The sequence below is a fragment of the Bos mutus genome, chromosome 5, assembly GCF_027580195.1.
Source record: "Bos mutus isolate GX-2022 chromosome 5, NWIPB_WYAK_1.1, whole genome shotgun sequence".
NCBI lineage: Eukaryota > Metazoa > Chordata > Mammalia > Artiodactyla > Bovidae > Bos > Bos mutus.
Window position 1 is genome coordinate 110,693,265 of NC_091621.1, and position 21,795 is coordinate 110,715,059.

General features: G+C 58.3%; 1 protein-coding gene across 5 annotated transcripts; it reads right to left on the bottom strand.

Moving 5' to 3' along the window:
* Window positions 1–223: 223 nt before the first annotated feature.
* Window positions 224–19,586, bottom strand: GGA1 (golgi associated, gamma adaptin ear containing, ARF binding protein 1). Of its 5 annotated transcripts, none has more exons than XM_070371618.1 (17): window positions 19,204–19,586; window positions 15,267–15,351; window positions 13,917–13,992; window positions 12,919–13,017; window positions 11,795–11,918; window positions 11,285–11,385; window positions 10,359–10,439; window positions 9,139–9,279; window positions 8,979–9,060; window positions 7,688–7,795; window positions 6,891–6,992; window positions 4,041–4,099; window positions 3,421–3,689; window positions 2,799–2,992; window positions 1,622–1,791; window positions 1,304–1,414; window positions 224–1,207 (listed from the first exon to the last, which is right to left on the bottom strand). In XM_070371618.1, exons 1-17 carry the CDS (start codon window positions 19,244–19,246, stop codon window positions 1,097–1,099), a joined length of 1,956 nt encoding a protein of 651 aa, XP_070227719.1. In that variant the 5' UTR covers window positions 19,247–19,586; the 3' UTR covers window positions 224–1,096. The 5 variants fall into 5 exon arrangements, with proteins under 5 accessions (XP_070227719.1, XP_070227718.1, XP_005895275.1 ...); XM_070371617.1 differs by having other exon boundaries at window positions 6,891–7,043; window positions 19,204–19,585; XM_005895213.3 differs by having other exon boundaries at window positions 3,421–3,587; window positions 6,891–7,043; window positions 19,204–19,584.
* Between the last annotated feature and the right edge of the window lie 2,209 nt (window positions 19,587–21,795).

The window sequence follows — 21,795 nt, forward strand, 5'->3', positions numbered from 1 at the left end:
CTGGGCCCCCCACAGCCCCCCGGGTTCTCTCTGGTGACTCAGCAGTGGCCACAGGCCCCCGAGCAGGGCCTCTTCCGGTGCCGGGATCCGGAGCGGAGAGGAGGGGAACCGTGGCCTTATTTCCCAGGAGAGGCAGAGGAGTCTGCGGGGCAGCCCCCGGGGACCTCGCACGCCTGGATCCTTCCTGACTCCCTCTCTCTCAGAAGGGCAGAAGAGCAGCTGGTCCAGGAAAATGGACGTTTTATTTCCATAAATACTCCTGCTCTCACTCACGCACCGACCCCACTTCTGCCCATGGATAGGTGGGTGAACAAAGCCCAGTGAATGAAAGAGACACGCAAGAACTCCAGTGTAGGACCTCCCTTGGCCAGGAGCCCGGGAGCCCCCAGCTGCGGGCACCGCCTGGGGCATTACCTTTGGGCCAGCCGTCACATGACCCCCATAGTCCCCCCACCCAGAGGCCTGACAGCAAAGGGGCCAGGCGGGTAGAGTGAGATCCCCAGGAGGAGTGGGGGACAGGTGGGGGGCTCCCCGCACTGGGCCCCCTGAGATGGTGACCACAGGGCCACTCAGAGAGAAAAGCTAAGAGAATCAAACCACAAACCCGAGAGTGCAAAGGGCTGGGGGTGCAGGCGTCACCCCCACAGTCACCCGGTTCCTATGGAGGAGGCCTGAGCTGGTCCCGGCTCCAGCCCGGCCCCAAGTTATGGCTGGGCCTTCCCATAAGGCATAAGAGACAGGCAGGGAGGACCCCTCCCCAGGCTGGGGTCCGGGCTAGGCCTGAGGCCCTGGCCCTTGCCCGACAGCCATGCTTCTCCCCCACGACCCCAAGTCCTTCTGGGGCCGTGTAGGCCCTCCCTGCTCCAGGCTCCCACCTGTGATGACAGTCCCCACCAGTGCAAACCCAGGCCCAGCCTCCTGCTGGGTTTGGCTCCGTAGGGGAGGGGGCAAGGATGGTGGGGGCTGCAGGGGTGAGGGGAGAAGCACCAGACCCAGGGGAATATGGCCGTGGGAACACACCCAGGCGGCCACGGCCTCCACCTAGGCTCGGCAGCAGCCAGTCCCGTGGCCCCTCCTCTCCCCAGCCTTCTTGGTTCTAGAGGCTCCCCCAGGTCTCTGGTGGGGGGAACTGGTCCACGTCCCCCATCTCGTTGTAGGTCTGGTCGCCCATGGTGAAGAGGAGCTTGTAGCGGAGGCGAACCTTCTCCTGAAGCAGAGATGGCGAAGGCAGAGGGTCAGAGCGGGAGAAGAGGCTGCCCCCACCCCATGGCCACGCCCTGTCACAGCCGGGCCCCTCACTCACCTTCTGGGGGTTGGCAAGGAGCAGGACCTGCGTGATGGCTGAGGGGTGAACGATAGGGTTAAACGCTGGCAGCTCCGTGCCTGAGGGTGGCTGAAGCTTCACCTTCATGACCTGTGGAGGGTCAGAGGGCAGATTGGGGACAGCCAGCCCTGGCTTCTTGTCCCCAGTCCCTCAGGAACAAAGCCAACCTCCTGTGAGCTCCACCCTGAGGGCCCCAGGGCCCTGCCCTTGGGTTCCCTTCTACCCCCTGCTCCGGAGAGCTGACTCCACATCCAACCCCAAATCACCCTGCTTTGAGGAGAGGCACATCCACGTCACCTTGGGGACAGCTGACTGGAAAACGATGTTGCGGATGGGCTGGGGGGCGGTGCTCAGCATGGAAACCACCACCACCAGCACGTCGGAGCGCCCAGGCAGCGGGTCTCGTGCAAAGTGGAAGAGGACCCGGAAGCCATGCTGGTCATACACGGTCACTGGCAAGATGCTGCCTGGCAGGGGAGACGGGGAGAGATTGATGGGGGCAGGGGGCGGAGGCGGGGTGCCAAGCCTGAGCCCAAGCACATCCGATCAGCCCCTCACACCCAGCTGACCTCAGGTGCTCACTGCTCTGCTGGGAATGAATGAAAAGACCCAGACCCAGCGTGCTGCCTTGACCCTGGGCAGCAGTGCAGTCAGGGGTATAGTCTGGGGCCAAGATGGGCAGGTGGACTTCTAGCACGATGGTGGAGGGAGGACGCCCACCCTGGAACTGAGTCCTAGTCGGGCTCACGCAGTGCCGCGTGGCTGCTCCTGGCATGCTGGAGTAGAAGGGCTATGCAGGAGCTGAGGGCACGTTCTCGCTGTGTAACCCAGGCACAGTCACTCTGTGTCTCTGAGTTCAGGGTCCTCCAGGCTGCTAAGACACTGGCACCACTAACCAGCTCCCAAGGACTGCCCTTGTCATCGTGAGCTTACAAGATGGACAGCGCTGAGAAGCCTGGCCGGTCTTCCTGTCTGGTCATAGTCTGGTGCTGTAAGTGGCCCCTCTTTTGCTCGTGGGCAGAACACAGGCTTGGACCTGGGTCTTTATCCCTATGGTCTTGGGGAGACCCCCCCCCAGACCTCGCTGTGTCCTGGCCCTGCCCTTCCTGGGGAGCGATGCAGGGGCCACCCATGAGAAGTCCCCTGGAGTTTGTTTATTCTTTTGGCCATGCTGCATGGCTGGTGGGATCTTAGATCAAACCTGGGCCCTTGGCAGTCAAAGTCCAGTAACCACTGGACTGCCAAGGAATTCCCCATCCTGGAGTTTGGAATGCAGTTCTGTGACACTCCAGGACTGATGAGGAAACTGAGTCCTAGGAAGGCGAAGCGTCTTACCCAGAGCCCCCCACCGAGTTGGGCAGAGCTGGGAGGGGAGCCCATCTTCCCACCTGCTGCCCCCGATCTATCTTCCAACAGCACAAGGTGGGGGGAGGAGTGGGGCGCAGGCAGGAAGCCACGCCACTGCCCTACTCACTGGGTTTGATGGACTCCAGAGGCACAGTGATGTTGGCCAGCGAGACCTCGGTGGGCGTGGGCTGCTGCGGAGGCCCGGGGGGCTCAGGGGACACGGTGTGGAGCAGGCCGGTGGCACTGGAGCTGGGCAAGCTGCAGCTGCTTTTATTCTGCAGGTCCCGGAGTGTGAGCCGGGGGGCTGGCTGCTGCTTCTCCCTTATTGGGGGGATGGTGCATTGAGAGGTGAATCTTCAGGGCCCAGAAGATGAGGGGCACAGGAACGGCTGGGGTCCTCGTGGTCCCTGACGGCTGGCTCAGATACCCTGTCTCTCTGGCCTTGGTCTCCTTGCCTTGGAGAAGGCAACTCAAGCTCCCCCACCCACTTGGGTTCAGAGCCCTCCTTCCTGGCAGCCCTCTGGGTCTTTCTCAGGGGCCGGCAGGCCTGGGGGAGGGTGTGTGAGTGGGGCATGGACCCCGCTCTCATATGTTCCACGCCTGCCCTGGTCACTTCTGTGTCCCCGAGCCCCGGGCAGCACTTGGCGTGCGGTGGTGCTCTGGCCATGCCGTTCACTGACCAAACCGGCACTGGGCCTCTTTTTGCTGGGCCCGGGGTAGGGGAGGGTCTGGGTAGGGCGGACCCTCACCACCGCACTTGCTGGGACTCCGGGGGCAGTGACTGCTGCAGGAGGGTCTTCCCCAGGAGGTCGAGGTCATCCAGGCCACTGCTCGCGGGCGGGGGTGTCTGCGCTGGGGGCCGAATGTCCACACTGGGGGCCGGAGTCGGGGCTGGGGCTTCCGTGCTATCGGACGACTGTTGGGTGTACAAAGGATGCAGGGCGGTGAGGCTGCGCTGAAAAGGTGTCGGGTCACCTGGCGCTGCCCTGAGGCCCCCTTCCCTCCTGGCAGGTGACATCTGGGAAGCAGCAGCAGAGGAACAGACAACATCCCCACAGGCCTGAGCCCCTGACTCCAGGGCCACTGGTGGCCAAGTCTGATCTGGGGTTCTACTCAAGAAAACATCCCATTTCAAGGACCTCAGAGTCACAAGAAAGGAACGGGGAGCCTCTAGCTCAACCCAAGGGAACCCAAGGCTGAGACCTCAGGGAAAAGCGATGAAAGTTGAGGAGAGGCCCACCCACCTCCCTCCATCCGGAGATGGCTGCCCCCCACCCCCACCGCCCCTGCCCTGGGCCCTCCTGCCCACCTCTCCCGTCCCTGCCCCCTCAGGATGCCTGTCCCAGCTGCCCTGCCCAACCCCTCCTACCTGGAAGCTGTTCCACCCAGCACCATCCAAGCCAGAGAGGGGTGTGGGGTCGCTGAGGCCTACAAAGAAGTGAGAGAGGGGTAAAGGAGCTGGATTTGTGAGCAGAGGCAAGAGGGCTGAGGGGACTCTGTGTCAGGTCAGGGTTTCCTGGCTTCCACCTTCCCCCTGCGCCCTCTCTTCCAAGAGGTTCAGCTCAAAGGGGACAACCCCCTCCCTGTCTCAGCAGAGAGAAGCAGCAACTGAAGATCCCAAGGGCCCATTCTCTGGCCCAAACACACTTCCTCTCTTGCTGCTCAGAGGCCGACTCAACCGCTAAGGTCAGGGTTGAGGTTGCCTTCGTTTGACAGTGGGCAGGTGGGAGCTGGCGTGGGGGGTGGGAGACACTATGTGAGGTCCGTTTTCTCACAGATCCAGGTGGCAGGAGTCAGCATCCTGTGCCCGTCCAATGACTGACTTGACGGATAGATACCTTCTGAGCATCAGAAGGGCGCTGGGCCCAAGCCTGACCGACTCTGAGCAACCCTGGGCTGGGCCGCAGGGGCCCTGGGCACAGCATGCAGATGATGGCCAGGGCAGACATAAAAGGCCTTGTCTGCCCTGGCATGTGCCAAAAGGTTGGCTGATGGGGGCAAAGAAGGCAGTGGTCCCTCTGGAAAGGCCTGCTCATTGCCTGCTGGTCAGTAGAGGGGAGTAGGTCACCAGGCAGTCTGACCTCTGTCTTGTTTGTAGCAAAGCGTGAATAAGACAGTGAGGCTTGGTGTGCTGCAGTCCAAGGGCAGTCACAGAGTTGGACATGACTCAAGTGACGGAACAACGGGCTCATGCGCTACCTGATGGGCAGAGGTAAGGGAGGCCGCAACTGCTAGGCCTCCTCGTCTGGACACGCCTGAGACCAAGGCCAACAATGGAGACTATCAGCTCCCACACCCTTGAGGCAGGCACTGCAGACACGGGCCTCAATCCTCAGGTGACCTTAAAAGGTGGGTGTAGGCTTCTCACGCCTCCCTTAGGGATGAGGAAGCAGGCGCTCAGAGGGGTTAAGCAACCTGCCCACGGTCACACCACTGGAAAGCCCAGAGTGTGGATGTGACCAGAGCAAGGCCTGAAGACTGGCGTTCAGACAGAGCTCTGCCACTCAGCTGTGACCCCGGGCTGGTGACAACCTTCCTGCGCCTCAGGAGACAACAGCAGCATCTGCCTCTGAGGACTGCTGTCGCTAATGAATCGGACAATTCAGACGCAAAGGAGCTGGGACACCCTCCCTGGCAGACGGGAAGCCTGTGCTGCCTGCCCCACCCCCACCCCGCACCCTTCCTGCCACAGAAAACCGCTCAGGACGAGCCCCCTTTGTGGTCCCAGGCTTCCTCCACTGCCCCGAGCAGCGGGGAGCTGGGCGGCTGCTGCCCTGCCATGTCGGGTTCTGGTTCCCACATTTTCTTCACTTTGAGCAGCAAGCAGAGGAAGCTGGAGGCTCAGGGCTCTGCTGTGACAGCGGGGACAGGAAGTGCCGAGCACCCACACAGCCTCTCACCCGGAGGTGGCTTCCCCAAAGCCGCTGGCTAGGGGTGGGGTGGGGGCTGGGCTCACACACCCACCACCAGGTCAGGTAGCTGCCGCCCAGTGCTGCTCAGTTCTCTCAGAGTCTCCCCCAGCTCCGAAGGCAAAGGGGGCGGGTGGTGGGATTCTGATGCAGGCCTCGGGACGCCCTGTGGTCAGAGCCTCCCAGGGAAGGGGTGCTGGCTGACCGGCCCGCAGAGGAGACTTCGACCTGGTCTGCTGTCCCCCTCCGCACTCTAAGTCCTCGCTTCCCTGTCCTGGCTGATGGCCGAGCCAGAGCAGCAGAGAGGCTCCCGGGGAGGCTTCAGAATCGGAGGGTCTCACCCAAAGCCCGTGGCCCTTTGGACAAGAGGCTCAGCTTTCGGAGCCTGGCTCTGGCATCTGTAAACCAGGGGTGCTGGCCTCACTGTGTCCTGGGCTGAGGGGAGCGGGGCTAAGACAGCAGCGTGGTGTGTCAGGGGTGCCCCCGCTGGGACCCCGGCCCTCCACCGCTTCTTGGAGTCCGTCAGGTGTGGGTTTTACCTCAGAACCAATTCAGGAGAACTCAGTCTGACTCGGCTTCCAAGTCACTTTCCTAACATATCCTCTGAGACCCCTGTGACAGGGTAAGGTTTCCTGTGACAGAGCCCGACCACCTACCTCTATTTTGTCACATCAGGGCCACTGTGAGATGGCTACTAGGCTCTCGTGCTTCAACGCTCTCAGATGGGGCGGCTGCCCCTGAAAGTTGGGAACTTGAAAACTGTGTGCCCGGCTGGGTGCCCCTGCTCTGCCCCAGGGTTGAGCCCGTTTCCCCGCCAGGCTCAGGAGCCCCAACCCCTCCTGTAGTGACTGCAGGCCTGGTCTGGGACCAGCGGGGGTCACAGAGCTCAGCTTTTCTGGAGCTTCTAGTGCTCAGAGCCTAGAGCTCCCCTCCTCTTCCTCTCAGGGGTGAAGAGATTGCTGATTTTTGCCTGGGTAGCTCCCAATTCTAGGCTCTAACCTGCTGTAGGGAAGTCCCTTTGTTTTCCCTTAGGCTGCCAGAGCCTAGGTGTGGCTGGCTTATCAGAGGTGGGGCCAGCCTCACCCCAGACAGTAGGACCTGGCGGGATCTCCTTCCTTTCTCTGAGCCTCAGCCTCCTCAGCTATGAAATGGGCCTGATGCCCCTCCCCCATTCTCCAGAGGACTCACAGGAGGAGGAGGAACAGGCTGACCTGACCACACTCTGAAAGCTGCCTTATGTGCTGGGGTATCACCCCCGACCTGCAGCTGAGCCTGCCCTACTCTGGGCCGGGCCCCAGCCCCTTCCTCACCCAGAGACATGAGCTCATCATCAAGCAGGGACACTGAGGTGCTGGGCTGCTCCGGGCTGGCCTGGTCGCCAGGGCGGGTGGGCACAGCTGGGTAGGTGGCGCCTGTCGGAGGGAGATCCAGGCCTGAGAGGTCCAGAAGGGCCGAGGTGCTCCCTGGGGTGGGGAAGGAGAGTCAGGCCAGCCCCGGGTGGAGGACATGCAGAGTCCCTGGGGTCGGGGAGCAGCAAGCTCCCCTCCTGGCCACATTACCCTTGCCTGGGATCTGCTTGCCAGGCCCCTTCTTTGGCACGTGGTGTCCCTTCTGCACAGAACGTACTTCCTGCTTCCCTCATAGTTGGCGGATTGCCTCTCGTCCTTTAAGGCCCTTCTTAGACTCCACTGTTTCTGGGCAGTGCCCCCCAGCCTCTCCCAGCAGGGCCCATTCTAGCCTCCCCTGGCTGTCGCTTTACCCGGAGTGGAGCTGAGCTGCAATGCTTATGTGTCAAGCCCTCCCTGTGCACTTCTGATAATCAAACTAAGCCTTGGGATGTCATCCAGGCCCATACAAGAGGCGTCAGATTTGTCAAATGAAAGGGAGGCCCTCTTTCCCCAGCCTGTCCTTGCCAGACCCTCAGCCCCCTCCCCTCTGCCCCGCATCCAGACTTCCTCCCCTGCAGCTGCAGGCTTGGCACAGACTCCTCCCCCAGCTCTCCCAGTGGGGGCCTCCCTCATCTTAAGGGGCCACTGAGCTCTGGGACCAGCGGCCCACCCTGGATTCTGGCCGGTGGGCCCTCCCAGCTCTCCCGCCACCTCCTCACCAGGGATAGAGGCAGCGGTGGCTTCGCCGTTGACCTCCTCGCCCCGCACCAGCTGCTTGTACAGGTTGATGACCTGGGTAAGGTTGTCGTTGGCTTGCAGGATCTCCGCTGGAACAGGCAGAAGGGGAGGGGCTGGGTTGAAGGACTGTGGGGGCCTCTGGGGGAGGTGGGGAGGATGCCCCACATGCCTCCCAAGCCTCGTGGGAGGGGCGTGGGGCTTGGGGACAGCCCATCCTGACTCCTCTGCCTCAGGCACCTCGTGACTCTCATCCAGCCTCCGGGCTGCCCCCTGCCAGCCCCTCAACACAGACGCAGGCCCTGGTCTCCAGGCCCCCACACTGGCCCTGCTGTCTGGAAACCCCTGGATCTCCACACGGCTTCACCCTTTCCTGCTTTCCAGTCTTTACCCACGTCACCTCAGGGAGGCCCTCCCTCACCCCCGGCCCCACACCCCAGTTCCTTCCCTGCTCTTCTCCATGCCCCTTACCACCGCCCAACAAACTGCCAGGCTCACACCCTCAGGCTCCTGTGTCATGGGATAAGAGCTCCTGGGGGATTTGGCTGTTTACTTTGGTCACTGCCATAGCCCCGGGCCTAGAACCGCGTCTGCCGCAAGCCGGGTCCTCCGGGGCAGGGCTGAGGGGGGCTGAGGGCCGAGCCTCCTGGCTGCACCAGGGACTTGGCATGCGGGGGGCGCTCAGGGGAGGCCATGAATGGGGCTGAGATGGTAGCAGACCACTGCCGGGAGGCACGGCTCGTGTGGGGGCACAGAACAAGGATGAGACCCTTACGTGTGGCCACGGGGCCCAGCCATGGAGGCGCTCAGGGAAGGCCATGAATGGGGGCTGAGATGGTACCCAGACCACTGCTGGGAGGCACGGCTCGTGTGGGGGCACAGAACAAGGATGAGACCCTTACGTGTGGCCGCGGGGCCCAGCTGTGGAGGTGCTCAGGCCTGAGGGACTTGCTCTTGGTTTCAAGCTCACCCTTACCAGGAGGCAGCGTCTGGAGGGAGGGCCTCCAGTCCTCCCTGGCTCTGCCACCACTCTGATGATCTGGACAGGCCACTTCCCTCCCTGAACCCCAGCTGTGAAAAAGGAACAATTCCCCCTCCTGTGCAGCTTACAGGCAGTAAACGAGATGTCTGCCAAGGGGGGGCTTGGCCCATAGTTTCTCAGGGTCAGCCCCTCAGCTTCGCTTCCTTCTTCCTCAAAGTGGAGAAACCCAAGATCACTGCTGGAGAAGGGAGGGGGGGGCCCCCTAGTGGTAGCTCCTTCTAACTGCAGCTCACCTAAGGCCTCGTCGTTGTCCTCCGTGTCACTGGCCAGTCGGAAAAGGGTGGGCCGCATGCGCTCACAGCGCTGGTACAATTCCTGGGGGCAGCAGGGCGAGCAGGTCAGGCCGGCGGGGGCACTGGGGTGGGGTGGGGGGGCCGGGTGGGGGCGGCACACCTTCATGAGGTCCTCGCTGCTCCGGGCCGCCGCGCCGCCCTGGCTGTGGTTCATCACCATCTCGGTCAGCAGCTTCACGTTGTTGTTCACCTCCTCGATGGCGCTCGCCCGCTTCGAGATCTTCTCCATTCGCTTCTGGTCCTGGGGAGGCATCGGCAAACAGCCCCGGAGAGCCCGGGTCAGGCCCGGACCTGAGCCAGGATGCTGCCCCCCACCACCCTGGAGGCGCCCGATGGGTGTGGGATCAGCCCCTGCAAAGAGCCCCTTGGGCCCTGGACAGGCACTCTGGTCCAAGAAGCCCTTGGCCCACCCTGTGTTCACTTTTCCTCTCCTCTCGCCAAGGCTCTAGACGCACAAGCTCATCAGAATCTCCAGGGGTGGCCCAGGGATCTTTGAGTCCAACACATTTGCCAGGTGATGCTGGAGGCCTGGGGTCTAGATCCACACCTGTGGTTCTACAAGACCCTCCCGCTCCATCTGTCCCTTGAAAGGAGGTGCCTGTACTTGAGAGGGAAAGGGAACCTGAGTGGTCACCAACAGAGAAACTAGTGCCAGGACCCTGTGAGGTGTCTGTCGGTGTGTGGCAAGTGGGGGGAGCTCATGGCCTTGAAAGGCAGCTGCAGAAGGGACCCTGCTATCCTGCACCCACTCTGCTCACCCCCGCACGCTTCTTCCTTGTGGAATGAAAGGTGGGCTTGTGCTGTGCTGTCTGATACAGTCGCCCTCCTTGAAAGGGGCTGCCCTGACTTTCTCTGGGTTGTCAGAGCACATAGCTTACCCTAAGATAGCCCAGAATGTCTGCCTCTGTGTGTCTGGACTGCATTCTTTTGATGACTTACTCTTATCAATAAAAAAGATTTCAGCATGCACCCCCAACACAGGTACACGTCCTTATGAAATACACGTATATTCTTCCTTCTCTGTATACATACTCTATCTTAAGTACAGTAAGAGCTAATTTCCTTCTAACTTTTATAGAAGAGGTAGTCAGTCTCACAGAAGCCAGCGCAGGTCAGCTCGGCTGCTGGGAAATGCTTTCTTCTGCACTTACTGACCCTGGCTCTGCCCACAGGGTCCCCTGACTCAGTCAGCCCTTTCTGTGCTGTCACAGCCCTTTAGCTGGGTCACTGCAGAGTTCCACACATATACACAGCTCCCCTCGGTGGCCCAGCTCAACATCCCCTCCCGCCACCTCCTTGAGCCCTGGGCTCGGCTATTACCTCCTGCACCATCTCCTTGATGAGTTTGTTGGCTGCTCGGAGGTCCTCAGGGTGGGAGCTCTTCAGCAGGCGGGCCAGCATCTGTGGAGAGAGAGGGACCCGCTGTGACGGCACTCTCTGGGCCTGGGGTCCTGTGCTGGCTCCTTTTCCTGGAGGTGGGACGTGAGTAAGTCACTAAGCTCTCGATGGGGTGGCAAGGACCTACTGACAGTGGGGACTTCCCTGGCCGTCCAGGGGTTAAGACTCCACTCTCCTGCTGCATGGGGTGTGGGTTCGATCCCTGGTCAGGGAGCTAAGATGCCACATACTGTAGAGGCCGATGAAATAAAATAAATGAATCCTATGTTGTTTTTTTTAAAGAATCTACTAACATCTTAATCTTACGTGGTGGCCGTGGGACAAGTGCCACACTGCATGTAAGTGCTTTCCACAGTGCCCAGCAGAAATAAGTTCTCCACAAATGCTGTGAAAAATTACATTAATGTTGCTAAAGAATTCTTCTGGAAGGAAGTACAGGAAACTCAACAGCAGTTACCCTCTGGGACTAGACTGGGTAGAGAGGAGCTTTTTTTTATCTTACCTCTGGGCTGTTTTAAGTTCTTGCCCATGAGCACATGCTTCTTTAACAAAAGGCTAGCAAAATTACTGCTGAGAGTCACAGACATAAAGACAGGCAACCTGCTGATCAGCCTGTGAAATGCCCTCAGACCAACCCCCGGCCGCCAGGCTCAGGCCTGTGTGTACTAAGCGCAGGGCACCGCGCGGGCAGCATCACCACGCGTAAGGGCTTAACACCTGGCGCCTGTACCCGCCACACAGCCGTGCTTAGTGCGAGCCTCTGATCCAGGGACAGTGCCACCATGGGCTGGGATCCGCTGACCCTCAAGGGGCCTGGGGTCCTCCTCTGGCCCTCCCTGAAGCCTCACCTTGGATTTCTCCTCATCTTCAAAGATCACATTCTTCGGCCGTGGTGGAGGAACGGGAAAGGCGGCGTCATCTGGCAGCTTGGGGTCGGCCTTCACAATCCCTGCAGTGGGGAGACTGTCTGTCTCGGGGCTAGGGCGGGGCGGGGTATGGGGGGCAGGCAAGGGTAGGAGGGAGCGTGGAGGCAGGCTTTCTCCAGCACGCTGGTGCTGCCTTTCCGGGTCAAGGCCTGCTCCTGAACTACCACGCCAAGCAGCAGCCGGCACAGGGCGTACTTAGGAGCCTCTATTTTGAGACCATTCCATGGGGGGCCACTCTGAGGGGAAGGCTGACTCAAACCCATCTTCTCTGCAGCCCATCTGGCCTCAGTTAGAGCCATAATGAGGCCCCACTGACTCTGTGGTCTTGAGCAGTTAAAAGGCACACCCATGATCTTGCTGACAGGGCCCTGAAGCTGCTGGAGCCCCAGGGCAGAGCAGAGAGGGTGGTCACCCCCACCTCTGGGGCCTCACCCTGCTTCTTCAGCATCTGGTAGGCCTCTGCAATCTTCACCTCCTCGGGGAGGCCAACTGTCCAGCTGTAGAGAAGCTCCAGGATCTTGTTCTTCACCTTCTCTGATGTCCGAGAACCCAGGTACTTCAGGGACCGGGGGGAGAGGAAGCTTTGCATTGGCTGGCCTCACTCACTGCAGCCCCAACCCCAGCCCAAACCTGGCTGCCTTCCCAGGACTCCCTCCAAAACCTCAGCCTACAGGACCCTCATGTCCCACCTGACCAGCCCTGCAGAGCTCCAGGCCCTGCCGCTCCCAAGCTGAGATGGCCCTGGGCGTCCCAGTCCCCTACCTGTTCAGTAAGGTGACAGCAGAGAGACAGCACTGGGGACGCAGAGCTGAAAGGCCCAGAGCCCAGCATCTACTCACGGTTGGCTCATGGAACCCCTAACATTGTGACCTCAGGGAGGAGGAGCTACCAGGCTTCTGGCTGACCAGGGAAGGAGCAGGTGTGGGACCGTTTGGCCCCAGGCCCCATTCAGTTTCCCAGCAGTACACTCGGCTGAGGGAACTAGCTTTCACACTGATCAACTCCTGAGAACAGCTACTGGGTCATTCAGCTGCTCGGGCCAAGGGACGGGCCTGGGTGAGGACGGGCGAAAGGGGTGGGCTCTCACACACCCAAGAAGAGGCACCAAACCTGTTCGTGCCCTACGGGAGGACTCTGGGGCCTCAGATCTGAGGCTTCAGGAGGCTACTTTTGTAAGTGGGGACAGGGACACCCTCCACTAGACACCTAGTGGGGGCACCAGGGCACCCCACCCTGGTGCCCAGACCTGCCACGGCTAGGTCTGCAGGGAGCGAGCTCAGACCTGAGCAGCCCACACTGGGGAAGCTGTTCTTTCATTGCAGTCATTCCTCCCTATGTGCCGAGCTGCTCCAGAGTCAGCCAGCCACCGGGCAGCCTGGAACATTCTTCCTAGAAGCCCAGCTGTCCTGGATTCAGCTGTGTGAAGGAGACCTTGAGAAAGGGTCTGTGTGTGCTGGGTCAGGAGGAGGGCAGTCACCCTCCTCTCTCGATCTGGGATCCTCGCTGTTCAACCCCCCATGACAGCACAGGTCTGAGCATATGATAGAGGCACCCACCTTGGGAGACACGACCTTGATAAGCTCGTTGAGGAAGCGGAACTTGCCCACCTCGTCGTGGAACCTTTTGCCGCAGCTCTTCATGCATGTTTCCAGCACCTGGGGGGGAAGGTGTGAGGTACGGGGGCCCCTGGGTGGGTCAGAGGAGGCAGCCTCTCTCCCACACCTCAGCCAGGGCCCAGAAGTCCAGAGACCAGCAGTGAGAAGGGAGAAAATGACTTGAGGAAAAAAAAGGATTCTGAGGCTCAGAGACCCCTGAGATTGATCACCACCCCTGGAAGACAGGGCCGGGCCACTCTGAGAGCCTGGTGACACCCAACTCACATCACTAACTTAGTCCCTCCATGGCCTGGCCACATCTGAGTACCACTTGTAAATTACTTTCTCACTATTTTCCTTTGATGGTTTTTTGGAAATGTAAATAGGCACCATCAACCTCAGCCTCATCCTAAGCCATACATATGTGAGAACTAACATGTGAGGAGAGGAAAAAAAAACACCGAAACCCTAACATGTTAAAACAAACACCGGACTATTAAAAGGGTGCCTGGGGTCCTGTGTCTGGAGGCCATCAACAGGCTGGCCTTGTCGGGCCCCGCAATGATCCGGGAGCTCTATAAACACGGAGACTCCTGGATGCATGTACTACAGGTGTTCTGTCAGCAGGGCTGGAGTGGGGCCCGGATTCAGCCTCCAGAAGATCTGAGGGACAGCCGGAGCTGGGAATCCCCGGACCAGGTGACCGAGGGCTTCCTCCCTGCAAGAGGCCTAACTGTGCAGGGTCTGGGGTGGGAGGCCAGCCCATTGGTTCACTGGTTGCCATGGGGCGCTCAAAGGCTGGCACACACCCTTATTTAGGCCATCTTGGCTCAATTCCCTTGGGCTCTAAAGAGGAGCCTGATGGGACCCCAAAAACCTCAGTCTCCCCCCCTACCCCACCCCTGGTGCCATCCACATGGTCAGGAGACAGATGGCACTGTGTTTCTCCTTCTCCTCACCGTCAGGGCCTGGACTGCCTCCCACTCCTGCGGGGACTGGATCTTGTGGGCCAACAGCCGGGTGGCAAGTGGAGGCCTGCGGGAAAGGAAGAGCAAAGAGCCAGACTAGTCACAGAGCCCCAGGCACCCTGAGAGTGCTGCCACTCTTCCCCCTGGACCTGGAGTCTGCAGAGGCTCCTGCAGGGCATGCGCAAAGGCCCAGCTCCCTCTTCGGACTGACTGGGGCCAGAGACTCTGGCACAACAGAGCAGGGCCAGGCAGGGCGCGCAGGGCGGCAACCTTTGAAAGGGACGAGCTCAGCTCCTTGGCTGGCTTTACTGAGAACTATGACCTGCATATCCTTGGGTGGCTGTACAGACAAGTACTGAGGCAGGGGTCCAGCCAGGGAGCAGAACACAACAATGTGCCCAGAACATTCTGCTGGGAGAATGTGACATCACCTACCCGATCCTAACACAGACATGCCCACGGTCTACAGGGGCCCAGCCAGGGAGCAGAACGCGACAATGTGCCCAGAACATTCTGCTGGGAGAATGTGACATCACCTACCAGATCCTAACCGTCACCAGTGACAGCAACAGCTAACACGTACTGAGTGGTTAATGTGCAAGGCGACTCACCTCCATTTTCCTGCCTAAGCCCCTAAGAGCCCCCTGAAGCAGGCAGCACTATCACCCCCACTTTACAGTCACAGAGATGGAGGCTCAGAGGCATCCAGTACTCACCCAGGCAACCCCCTAACTGAAGGGATGGGACTCGGGCCCGAGCAGCTGGTGTGGGGACCACGCACGTCAGGGTCCACATGGCATCCTGAGTGGAGCGCCTGCACTTGTGGGGGTGCAGCGGAGGTGAAGCACGCTGGGCTGTGCTCCCAACTTCAGCACTGCCTGGGAACCCGCTAACAACGTCCCCCCTCAAGGTCCCTGCTGAGTGGTCTAGTCCAAGCCTGGACGCACCACCAACGGACAGTTCTGACAAGCACACCGTGTGGGTTTCATGCGGGCAGTTCAGGCTCTGCCTTGAGCAGAGGGTACCCCAACTGGGGAGCATGCAGTTCTCCGGCAGTTTCTCCCCAAACAAGCCTGGGCACGAGTCAGGCAGCCTGGAGCCTCGTCAGGTCTGTGAGATCTTAGGGCAACTGCTGAGTTCCCTGAGCCTCAGTTTCTTCACCTGTGAAATGGGTCCAGTAAAATGGGTCCAGGCACAGAGTGCCTGATGCCATCATTAATCTGGGAGCTCATTAAGAATGCAAACCGAGTCTCAACCCACCCTCATGTCTGCCCAAGGCTGGGTCTGGAGGGTGCATGGCAGGTGCTGAGCACGTGAGCAAAGGACAGGGAAGTCACCTACCCCTCAAAGTCCTCGTTGAGCTGCTCACAGAAGCCGTTGATGCTGGCCCAGTTCAGCTCCTTGTTCAGGGGGTTTGTGGCTCTGTCTGGAGAACAGAGGGCTAGTGTGACCTGGTGAAAGGATACCCCTGCCTCTTTCAGCTCCTGCCCTGGGGCATGACTGAGCACACGGAAAGGCCTCTCCTTGACTCCCTGCCCCAACAGCCCCAAGACCCCAGCACTGACGTCCATCAGGTCAGAGCACAGAGGGCCTGCTGGCCGCTGGCTTCCCCTCACAGCCTCTCCCCAAAGGGCCCCATGTCGAGAGAGTGCTCAGGGGCTGCTCCCCTAGTGTCACTTCTGCTGTAAGCCTCTCCGCCTGTCTAACCACACCTCCTCTGCTTCTGCTCCTAAAATGTCCCCATAATTCTCACGGAATTCACTCTCAGAGGAGACCTAGAGGTATGGGAAAAACAGCCGTAGTTCCAAACACAAGGAGCTTCGCAGCTGGGAAGTGGGCCAAGGGCAGCTAGGTTCTCAGTACAAGGTGACAGAGGGAGGCAAAAGGGTCATGGGAACTGGGAGCCAGGGGAGGGGACTCAGGGGAGGCTGCCCGGAGGGGCAGCACAAGAGGGAGTACCAGGCTGGGGAGGACATGACTTGGAACAGCTCAAGGGCTGCATGTGAGAAGAGCCGTGGATAACAGCCCAGGGCAAGGCATGAGGGGCGTGATAAGGAGCACAGCTCAGGTATGCCTCCTCCCAATCTAAGGTCACACCTGCCCAGGGGGCAGCACTGCCAAGGCAGTGTGCGCCTGTGTCCCCCCAGACCTGACCCTCATCGCGAGCCCAAGTCTGCTACTGCATCGCATCGCAGCCGTTTATGTACACGTCGGTCTCCCCCCAGTAAATGAGTGAATGAACATGGGCTTGGCGGCAGGCTGGCAGGGAGAGGTTCTGGGGGAATTCAAATCCAGAGCGGGTAGTGGCTAGGAGAGGGCAAACAGGAAGGGGTGGTAAACAAGGCCAGACAGAACCGCCTGACCCCCCCCGCCAGTGTCGGTCAAACAACAATTAAAGATAAACAAGATCCTATTGTAGAACACAGGAAACCACATTCAATATCCTGGGATAAACCATAATGAAAAGGAATATAAAAAAGAATGTATATATGTGTAGAACTGAGTCACTGTGCCGTACAGCAGAAATGAACACAACGCTGTGTATCAACTATACTGCAATAAAATGAAAAAAACAACCAAAAAAACCACACAAAAAAACTATTAAGTAAGTCACATAACTTTCCTGAACCTCCATTTCCCCATTTGTAAAGTTGCGGCGAAATAAGGAATGATTTGGGATGACAACATACTCCACCCAGGGGGAGCGGCGGGGGCAGCCAGAGCTGGATCTCTGTCACCTCCCAGCCTGTCCAGGTCAGTTCTGCCCCAGCCTGAGGACAGAGCGGGGGCTGTGGAGGGAACAGCCCAGGAGGTGGGACACAGGAGCTGTGGCCAGGGACAGGCTGGGGACTCGGAGTGTGGCGCCTGCCTATTTGGGGTCCTGTGCTGTGGCGGGAGGCCTGGTGCCCTAGGGTCTCAGAGCCTGGCAACCAATCATTCAATTCATATTTATTCAATAAATATTTAAGTGTGGGACTGTGGCAGTGAACACAACCCCCATCCTCCTGGAACTCAACAGCTCAGCATAGGAAACACTGACTGCTCAGACAAGCCACCAAACAGGGTGCTGTACACTGCTGCAGAGTGCTGTTAGGAAAAACAGATCATTAAAAAAAAAAATGGAAAAGAAACTCAGAGCAGAGAGACGGTATAGACAGCGTGTGTGTATTAGTGGGGGTTGCTGCTCTCTGGGATGGCCCTCAGAGGTCCAGCTGAGCAGAGACCTCAATGAAGCATTTTCCCTGTGCACACGTCTGTTCTTGGAGCCCTGCAGAGCCCTCCAGTCCCTGGGAGAAACGAAGCCCCTGCTGACCACTCAGGAATGCCAGAAATAGCTGCCTCCCCGCTTCCATCAACTCTGCCTCCCAGTCCTGCAACAGGGACGGAGCCTGGGTAACATCAGTCTGCAGTTAGAAAGATAGCATGGGGCTGGATATTGCCTACTTAGTGACACCCAGCTGGGGGAACCTAAAACAGGAAGTCTCTTAAAGTGTCAAGAGACACGTGAGTCTGAGTGAGTTCCAGAGTCTGCTCCTAAGTCAGAAGCCAGGGAGGACGAAGCAGTGGCATCACGGGACATCTCTGCATCTGGTTCAGAGCAAGGGCCTCTGGGTCCAAGGAGATCTGACCAACCTCTCTGGGCCTGGCCCTCAACTCCCAGCCCTCTTAGCTCTACCTGGGGGGAGCACTTCCCCCAGGAGGCCTCAGGGCAGAACACCCAGGGAAGGAGATGTTTCACAACAGGGTGTGACTCCACTTTGTCACTCTACAGTGTTGACAATGTCATATTTTACCCAACAAAGGCTACTCTCACCCCCAATCACTGCAAGGAAAGAGCTTACAATTTCGCCATGGCACCAACAGGAAGAAAAAGAGAAAACACCCTCAGCTCCAGTCTCTCAGAGTCCAGCCTCCTGCTCAGATCAAACCCCTTGGCCTCTCAGAAATCGTCCACTGTTGCTAAACCTGATACCATTCTGTATCACCCACGGCTCAAGGCCTGTGTCTGGTCAGATCTGTCCGTCAGGGCCCTGCTCATCCCCCACCCCCAAGTGATTGTGGAGACCTAGACACTTGTGGCATTCCAGAACCGTCTCGATGGCCGCTGAGTGCTTCCTTTCCATGCCTGCCCCCTCCACTGGCCAGACTGACTGTGAAACATCACTGGAGACGGTGTGGTTCTGAGACCAACCTCCAGATTCAACGCTGCACAAGACTGGCTTAAAAAGGGATGTCCATAATTCCAAATCACCCTGTGCGGCTCCCTGGTGTGCCTGGGACCGAAGGGCTGAGCTGAGGGTTGACCCAGAGGCTTCCCTGCAGCCCTGGTGCAGAGGTGAGTGGAAAGGAAGAGAGCTGTCACTAGTCCAGGGAGAAGCAAGCCGTGCTCTGAGGAGCACAGTCCAGAGTGGGTTACGAGAGGCGAGGACCTTCTGCAGTGTGAGATAGGGAGGTCAGGTGGACCATGTGGGGGGCCAGCACTCAGAAGCCGAAGGAGTGGGGAGCTGGGTCTGAGGAGACACAGGGAGGGATGCACGGGCCTTTGGAGCAAACTCGGTGAGAGGCAGGAAAGGAGTTTGTGGTGGCGGTGCAGAAATCTGAGGGATTGGACGAAGGGTAGTGATACAGAGCTTGAAATTTCTTCTGGAGTTTGAGACGGGGACCCTCCCAAGCCTGTGGAGTTCAGGGGTTTCTATGTGGCCAGAACTTGGGGTTCCATGGGTTAGTGGGTCCTACCTTCCTGGGTGGGGAAACAACCAAATCTGAGTTGCAAGCTCAAGGAACAGATAGGAGGGAGTTCCATCACGCACCGCCAGAAAGTGGAGGATTCGGGGCTTTAAGGGGAACAGGGGTCCCTCCCTCCTGGGTGTATGGTGAAGTCCTCGGGGACGCTCGCCTGCTCCCTCCCGGGTTCCAGGGAATGACTTGGGTGTCCGCTCCGCGGATAAGTCTGGGCCCGAGGAGGTTGTAGGCTGCGGTCTCCATCCCGGGAGTTCTGGGCGCCGAGCTGGGGGCAGCTCACTCGGCCCCGGGGCTCGAGGCCCAGGAATCGGAAGGATGGGTGGCACTTGATCCCACTGCGGGTCCATGCAGCTGGTGGGGGTCTCCCTTCTTCACCCCAGGATCTAAGGTATGGGTTTTGGGACACCGCCCCTCACCGGGCCGGGGGCGGAGCGTGAGGAGGGGGCGCCCTGTACCCCGCCCCCGTCGGAAAGGGGACCGCCTAATGCCCCCGGTTCCGGTTCCGGTCCGGCCCGCGCCCCTCCCGGACACTCACTGATTCGCGCCTCCAGAGTCTCCGGCTCCATCGCGGGCTCCATCGGCCACAGGCCCCCAGCCTCGGCACCGCCCCCCGCCCCCCGCCGCTCTCGCGGGACCTCCTTGGCACCGCCCTCCGCCGATTAAAGGGGCAACGTCCGTCCCGACGAGCCGGAGCGGCGCGCCAGAGCATTCGGCACCATAGACATGAAGACGGGCTTGCCTAGAGCGTCATCTGTTCTTCCAACCCCTCCAATCGGCGTTAATGTCGCGAGAGCGACTCGCCTCCTGCCTTGTTCAGAGCGCTCGGAAACAAGAGAAAGCCGAGGGACTCGGGACTGTGGGCTGCACCATGGAAACCCTGCGGGACGCTCTAAATCGCCGTGCGTCACGGAGATGCCTATGACCGCTTCCGGAAGAACGTTCTGGGGCCATGTTTCTGAGGGGCTCTGAAGTCACTTCCGGATCCCTGAGCGGATATTCCGTTTAGCTGCAGAAGTGGGGAGGGGGCCCTTAAAAGGGCAACGGCACCTTGGCTGCTGTGAAAATGACGTTTGAGTGCTTACAGTGTTCCAAGCACTGTTTTTAAGTATTGTTTAATGATTTGCTATTTTTCACAACGTGAACCAGATAGTTTGTCTGAGATCACACAAGTGGCAGAGCCTGAACCCTGTACTATCTCCTGCATCCATTCTGCAATCAGTTCATGCACTGTTTATTCGTCTTGTTCTGGGACAGGCGCCGAAACAGAAAGAGAAGGCCAGATATTACACGTGATGGGGGAAGCCCAGGGATAATGGCAACATAGGAGGGACCCCTACCCTAAACTGGGGCGGGGATAGGGGATTGCGGGGTGTGTGTGGGGGGGGGGCTGTTTTGTCAGGAGGTTTCACAGAGAAGGTGATATTTAGCTGAAAGACAGAATTCTCCCAGTAAACCTGGTGTGGAAAGGTACTCCAGGTGAGGGGAACCAAACATTTCAGGATTCACAGGATAGAAAGAGGATGATGAGGTCAAATAATTCAAAATAGTTTAATGCGGCTCCAGAGGTTGTTGGCCTGGAAATAGGCCGGGGCAAGATCACGCAGTTCCTGCGTTTAGCTTTTTTTCTTGTAAACTATGCTGGGGGTGTCGTTAAAGACTTTAAACGAGTGGTGATGACAAAGTCAGGCTTTTGTTTTAGAAAGGTCCAGGCGCAACAGTGAGCGAAAGACAGTGACGGGTGCTGGACTGAAATCAAGGAGGGCGGAATGAACAGACTTCTAGGCTCGGTGACTTTTCTGCCGTTTCTCCATCACAGACCCTCTTCATCCGTTTTTTCCCACCCGCGGCCGGAGGGAGCCCGGTCTCCAGGGTCACCCGGGTCCGTCGCCCCCTGGCGGCCCGTCGGGGAGCTGATCCATGGTATCCACTCAAGCCTTCCGGTCTTCCGGAGGGTTAAAGCGGAGACCGAAACGGAATCTAGCGATTCCGGTTCTGCTTGGCCGTCGCCCTGACAAGCGACCTCGATTCACCTTGCAGAACCACGGTGACCTCATCAGGGAGTTGCGAGGCATGTGCTGGGTCAGTTTTTCCCCTAAACTCAACCATTCAGCAGACTGGGATGTTTTTTAAGATTCTCCCCCACAGGCCATTAAAATTGTACAGGAAAATGATACGTATGTTTATTGCATTCCTCAATAAAAGCTGTAACATAAAATGTGCTTAGAGCTCTTTTCCTTTGTTTCTTTTATTACTGAAATGGATTATTACAGAAATAAAGTGTAACCGCACTTACCACATTGATTTAAGGGTATATACACTCAAGAAGCTGAAGTTGAACGGTTCTATGAAGACCTACAAGACCTTTTAGAACTAACACCCATGAAACGAGTCGCCAGTCCAGGTTCGATGCACGGTATTGGATGCTTGGGGCTGGTGCACTGGGAGGACCCAGAGGGAGAGGAGGGGAGGGAGGAGGGTGGAGGATTCAGGATGGGGAACGCGGGTATACCTGTGGCGGATTCATTTCGATATTTGGCAAAACTAATACAATATTGTAAAGTTTAAAAATAAAATAAAATAAAAAAAAAATAGAACTAACACCCAAAAAAGATGTCCTTTTCATTATAGGGGACTAGAATGCAAAAGTAGGAAGTCAAGAAACACCTGGAGTAACAGGCAAATTTGGCCTTGGAATATGGAATGAAGCAGGGCAAAGACTAATAGAGTTTTGCCAAGAAAATGCATTGGTCATAACAAACACCCTCTTCCAACAACACAAGAGAAGACTCTACACATGGACATCACCAGATGGTCAACACCGAAATCAGATTGATTATATTCTTTGCAGCCAAAGATGGAGAAGCTCTATACAGTCAGCAAAAACAAGACCAGGAGCTGACTGTGGCTCAGATCATGAACTCCTTATTGCCAAATTCAGACTTAAAGAAAGTAGGGAAAACCACTAGACCATTCAGGTATGATCTTAATCAAATCCCTTATGATTATACAGTGGAAGTGAGAAATAGATTTAAGGGCCTAGATCTGATAGAGTGCCTGATGAACTATTGAATGAGGTTTGTGACACTGTACAGGAGACAGGGATCAAGACCATCCCCATGGACAAGAA

Coding starts and splice junctions, on each gene's coding strand:
- GGA1 (XM_070371617.1), bottom strand. CDS start 19,246: ATGGAGCCCGCGATGGAGCCGGAGACTCTGGAGGCGCGAATCA. Junction 11,386..11,794: donor CCAGATGCTGAAGAAGCAGG/GTGAGGCCCCAG, acceptor TCCCCACTGCAG/GGATTGTGAAGGCCGACCCC. Junction 4,100..6,890: donor TGATGAGCTCATGTCTCTGG/GTGAGGAAGGGG, acceptor ACTTCTTTGTAG/GCCTCAGCGACCCCACACCC.